Raw genomic sequence first — 6055 nt, 5'->3', positions numbered from 1 at the left:
TTTATCACAGTTCACTGCTACTCTGTTTATGTTTTAATTAGCAGTGAGGATAGTACAAAAAAAATGATAAAAAAGAAATTCATAATATAACAAAATTAGATTAGTAATAATTTGATTTGTTATTGTAATATTTATTGTTGTATAATCATTTATCTCTATCTAACTTTAGATGTTTTTAATGTCGTTTCCGATTATAAAGCTAAAATTAATTCTGTAACAATTATTGTCTTTAGCGCCACTTAAGGTCAACACTATTATTAAATTGATATACATATGTATGTGTAAATAACATTCACAGGTAAAAATTTGTATTGTATTTACAACATAATAAGTGTAGAAAAATTTCTTTTTTATCGTTTCTGTATACACTTACGGGCATCCATTAAATTTACATTTTAACTTGAAGAACATTACCAGTCGGAAAAATATGTATTAGTTTAAAAACAATTAAAAATATCATGAATATTTAATAAGTTTCAACCGAGAGCGTACTGTCTTCCCTTGACTCGGAATATTCAATTTCCTACACCACTATCGGAAGTATTTTACTGTCTTCCGCGAGATTTCCGTCCGACAGAGTACTATCTTCCCCTGGTGTGTAATATACTATCTACCACACCTATTACAAAAATACGACGTCTTCTCCTGATTTCAGAGACAAAAGCATAGTATTCTCTCCCGGGTAAGACATCGAATTTATTTCTTATTTGCAAAGAACTCTACTATCTTCCGCGAGGTTTCTACTCGAGAGCATACTGTCTTCCCTTAATGCGTAATGTACCATTTACTACACCACTATCGAAAGTAGGATGTTTTTCCACGAAACCTAATCATTCCCTTCCGGATAATACACCGCATTTACTCTTTATCAGGAAAAGACTTTACCATCTTCCGCGAGGTTTCTGCTCCGGAGCATACTGCCTTCCCTTAGTGCGTAATATACTATCTACCACACCGTTATCGAAAGTACGATATCTTTGTACGAAAGCACATCATTCCCTCCCGGATAAGACACCGCATTTACTTTTTATTAGGAAAGAATTTTACTGTCTTCCGCGAGGTTTCCGTCCGAGAACGTACTGTCTTCCCTTGATGCCTAATATACTATCTGCCACACCCATAACAAAAGTACGACGTCTTTCCCAGATCTCAGGGACGAAAGCGCATCATTCCCTCTCGTGAAAGACATCGAATTTCCTTCTTATTAGGAAAGAACTCTACCATCTTCCGCGAGGTTTCCATCTGAGACCGTACTGTCTTCCCTTGATGCCTAATATACTATCTGCCACACACATAACGAAAGTAGGTACTATGTCTTTCCCTGATTTCAAGGACAAAAGCGTAGTATTTTCTCCTGGGTATGACATCGAATTTAAGTCTTATTAGGAAAAAACTTTACCATCTTCCACGAGGTTCTCCACCCACACAGAAACTACGACGTTTTTCCCCGATTACAGGGACGAATGCGCAGTATTCCTTACAGCGTAAGACATTACATTTACTCCTTATTAGGAATGGATTTTACCATCTTTTGCGAGGTTTTCACCCAAGAGTATACAGCTATCTTCTTCCCTCAGTTTAGAATCTACTATTTCTCCTCATAAAAAACGAGAATCATTTTGCCTTAGAAAAACCGGATATTGACATAGTTTAAACGGCTGTTATTTTTCTTGTGGCTGACCTGCGTTATAATTTCACGTAATACCAAGCATTTGTGCGACTTACTTTACGTATATCGTAAACGCAGTTGTAAGTTAGTTCATTTACATATGATAATTATGTAAGTTGTGCCAATAAACTGGAAAACAGAGTTGTTTGTTTTTCGCATTTTGAATCGGATCCAAAACAGAAAATACAATAGAGCGTTTCTGCGCAAGGAATGTTGAATGCTATATTTTAAATTGGTAAACAAGCAAAAGTTACGAATTTGTTACATATTTTTACTTTATCGCGCCATTCTGCCTATTACGGTATATTTTTAATTTACACATATACACACACATGCGTCCGCATAAGAGTTCATGCTTATTTAATTCTCAATAACAACAATACAGCACATATTATGTAGTTTGTTTATTAAAAGTGGGAGTGTCGAATCGTTTTCTGTACCACGTGTTCCATGTCGGGAGAGGCGGGTTTCTTTATCTAGCAGGCGATCGTCGGGTTTATCGGCATTCATTTTAGTGACGTTACTGACGATTCAGCTTGTGATTAGTTAATTAACAAGGGTAAATATTAAAGAGTTGAAGATGTCGGGGTCCGCTTTTATGAGACAATTGTCAGAATCGAAACCGATACCGAACAGGAGAGATTCCGAATCTCTAGACTCCACAGGAAGTTACTCCACCACTCCTGGTGGCTCCCTGTATTCCACCACCCCGGGAGGTAAGTAGATGACGCAAATCCTTAATACACTGACTGGGAAGAAATTTATTTTACGAAAATGCTAACAAATATCTGCTATAATAATATGTTAAATTTTTCGGTTTTAATGTTACCTTGAATTAAAATACGTATACAGAGGCTACAGCATACATTAAATTTTATTACACGGCCCGGTAAAGTGCCCTTGAACTGTGAGTGTCTGCGTATGTCCGAAAGATGACTAAATTATGTCTGAAGAGTTTTTTTTTTAATTCCGCTTTCTGTTTAATTAGGTACACAATTTTCATTGTTCAAAGCAAACCGTTGTTAATTACCTATTAATGGATTAGACGCTATGTACCTATAGCTTGAGTAATCCATTAACTGATTATGTATTTAATTATTATTGATTTAGTTATCATCTTTTTCAAATAAAATCGGTAATAGTTCTGCAAATATACGTGTGCACACCCTGTATGTTTACATTTTCTGAAATATTTTAACGATTTTTTAATTTTTTAATCAGTTAAGGAAAAGATAAAGAAGACTTGATTATTTCTTAATATGCTCAAGTGTAATTTTTTGGCGCCGCTTACCAAATGTTATTTCGGATTTAGATACATAAAGGCATTTTGTGCTGGCGTCCCGGCTCTCACAAATTAACTCCATCCAAATCTGATTACGTTTTTACCCTGGAATCCGTAACATTTTTTAAGTACGTAGTAAAGTGAATATTTTGTATTTGTTCATCGTTTGTCTGATGTAACAGGGACACCCCCACCTTATCTGTGCCCATAGGCCCCCAGTGCTAAATCCAGCGTTAGTTACGCATTTCTGTAACAAATATTGTTCAAACTCACACGCAAAGTGCAAAGACTTGAGAAAGTTCTAAATTCATCTCATCATCAGACGAACGCAAGTATGTATTAAAGGCGTGTGGGATTATTGACGCATGTTTTTCACTGATTATGATTACATGCACACGAATGTTTTGTAATCCAAGTAACATTTGAATTGAAAAGGCGCAATTTAACTCTCGCCAGCCAGTACCGATATAGATACAATTGATAGGAGTTATTATCTGGACTTCAATTTACAAAAACGGTATCTTTTAATTTTTGTAGGCACTGGACTGCCATGAAAATATGTATAATATGTGTAGCGTCCTTGAGAATGTGTTAGCGAAAATTGCGCACTTCGCGAAATTTATTGGCATGGCTGATAATATTTTACACACAGAAAGTGAATGTTAGCAGACTTTCAGTAGATGTACAGGGTGTGTTTGCTAATATTTATTAAAGCAAAAGACATACTTTCGTATTAGTATTTATAATTAATATCTGATAATGCTCATTCATTCATTTTTTTTTATTTGAAATATTCATCGACGTTTTAAATAATGCATTGTTTTCGAACTCATAAATATTCCTAGTTGGTTTTTTGCTTAGTATTCGTTAGCAATGACTGGTGCGTTAATTCAAAAGACAAGTCATCACGTGTTTCATTATTATGCGACAAAAATGCAAATGTCCACGTTTGACCGGAACATATAAGTACCTTTAAAATGTCCAAGTCGTAGATAACACTTTTAATTAGCTTGAAAATATAACCGACTTGTATGAGACACTCTGTATATGTATTATTTGTTGTGGCGTTTGAGAGACAACAATATTCCTTCGTACAATCAGTGTGTTAACATGAAATTATGATGAATCGACCATCGATAGGCATTTTGCAATTGAAAAATTTACTTCAGGCTCGAAAATTGTTTATGACAAGTCGTTTCTGTTGACCCTTCGGAATTCGCCGCTTGCAAGAACACCTCCCCAGTACTATCTGCCCGACAACGTTATCAAAGGGTCCCCTCATACGAAAAATGGGTACAACAAGGCACAGAAGAGGACCATGTTTAGAAGGTATTCGAACCAAAACAGCTGCGAAGATCACTCCGAACAGTTCCAGTTAGAAATTTAGTTTCTACCTTTACGTTTTTATATTATAATTATTGTTATTATTCTAAACAATNAAATAAAATATATATATATATTTATTTTCCCCTGAAATATTTTAATTTATACTTTTAGAAATAATTTATTCAAACTTTGACATTCTAGAATTTAAATAATCAGTTAATTAGTACTTTTACATCTGCGTAAAGTTTGATGTCTTATTAATATTATACAGGTGCTGAATTATAATGTTATTATGAGTATAAATAGTGGGAATTGTATCATCTTTTCTAAAAATTCTGTATAGATAACATACATAATGTTATCATCGTGTGATCGGTAGGTAAATAATAGAATACCTATGTAAATAGGTATGTAAGAAACTGCGTCTCAAAATAAAGGAAAGATAAGATACCATACGAATCGAAGTACCTATACATTTTTGCTTAAAATTAGAGATGTCTATGTACCAATATTTGCAATTTTATAACCTATTGCATCATACGTTTATTCAGACATAATAAAAAAAAAAATATTTCGCTAATAATAAAAGATGTGAAACAAAAGATAAATAGGTGTCTCGTCTATGTTTCTTAAAAAAATGTTTATATCTTATATTTCCATCAAAATAAACAGGGTGTGTGGCGTAAATAAGGGAATTAAAGTTTTTTTTTAACAATAGTATGAAAATATGTATAAGGGGGAGGGGGCAGAAAGGAAACTCCGTAATTTTTAGAATGAGGAGTTCAAGAATATTTTTTTTTTTAATATTTACGGAGCGGTACCTTTAAAGCTATTTTTAATTACCACTAAAGTAGATTAGTAATAAATATTAACAAAAGAGAAATGGTAGAAGGCATTCAATTGTTATTGTTAATTTGTTTGAATCATATACGATATCGTCTAGATTCTAAAATGAATGAGGTACAGTTTTAATCGCAAAAAGTGACACTAAAAAACTTTTTAATTGCATTTTATATTGATTTCTAATCAGTTGATATCAAAAAGAAAATACGCAGTTTGATTCTAAGTAAACTTAATATGCAACAATGGACCGTTCACTTTTTTTACGCGAAGTTTTTATTTGTTTATTGTTCTATAATTTGCTATACACGACGGAAAGCGTATTTAAGTACATATAAAACAAGTCGTGAACATTCATAACGACAATAACTATCCACATATTTGAAAACTGACTCAAAACATTTACTGTAATATTGTTGTTTCCTTCGTAGAAATGGAAGAAAAAAGTAATTAAGACATAATAACATAATTTCTATCGTCGCCTATGTAAGCATTAAAATCAGACATAGTATGCGCCATTTATGACATAAAAAAAATTAAATAACTGTTAGCAAAGTAACGTTAATTAATTCCTTGGCCTTTCGAATAAATACTATACCAATAAATAATAGTAATAATAATAATATACATGAAACCCGTACAGTAAAATATCAGAAAAATGCGTATTTTTTATTATGCTTACATGCATCATAAATGTAAATTTTATAACTTATTTACTATGTATGTTATTGTACATATTTTCTTTAACTCATGTCGATGCAAATAGGCAGTCGTATTAAAATTAAAAAAAAAAAAAATGAAATTGCGACGCAGCATTTCCTTTAAAAAATTTTCTAAATATTTTCTTCATCCTTCTTAGAAATAGTGAATTTTGATCGGATTCGTTAATCTTTTATTTTACATACGTATAAATGAATAACAATTAGATCATCTATGTT

At 32.7% G+C, this 6055-nt stretch overlaps 1 protein-coding gene across 1 annotated transcript in view; it reads left to right on the top strand.

Annotated features, from left to right (window-relative positions):
* Window positions 1–2151: 2151 nt before the first annotated feature.
* Window positions 2152–6055, top strand: part of LOC112906680 (eukaryotic translation initiation factor 4E-binding protein 3-like) — an 8810-nt gene continuing 4906 nt past the window's right edge. The window contains exons 1-2 of the mRNA XM_025981294.1: window positions 2152–2385; window positions 4121–4334. Of these exons, the coding sequence (XP_025837079.1) occupies window positions 2250–2385; window positions 4121–4334 (350 nt within the window). The 5' untranslated portion in view covers window positions 2152–2249. The remainder of the gene's footprint in view (window positions 2386–4120; window positions 4335–6055) is intronic.

The sequence above is a fragment of the Agrilus planipennis genome, unplaced genomic scaffold (genome assembly GCF_000699045.2).
Source record: "Agrilus planipennis isolate EAB-ADULT unplaced genomic scaffold, Apla_2.0 scaffold5, whole genome shotgun sequence".
NCBI classification, from domain to species: Eukaryota; Metazoa; Arthropoda; class Insecta; order Coleoptera; family Buprestidae; genus Agrilus; species Agrilus planipennis.
The sequence above is the reverse complement of the archived record's forward strand: the minus strand, read 5'-3'. Positions and strand labels throughout refer to the sequence as shown.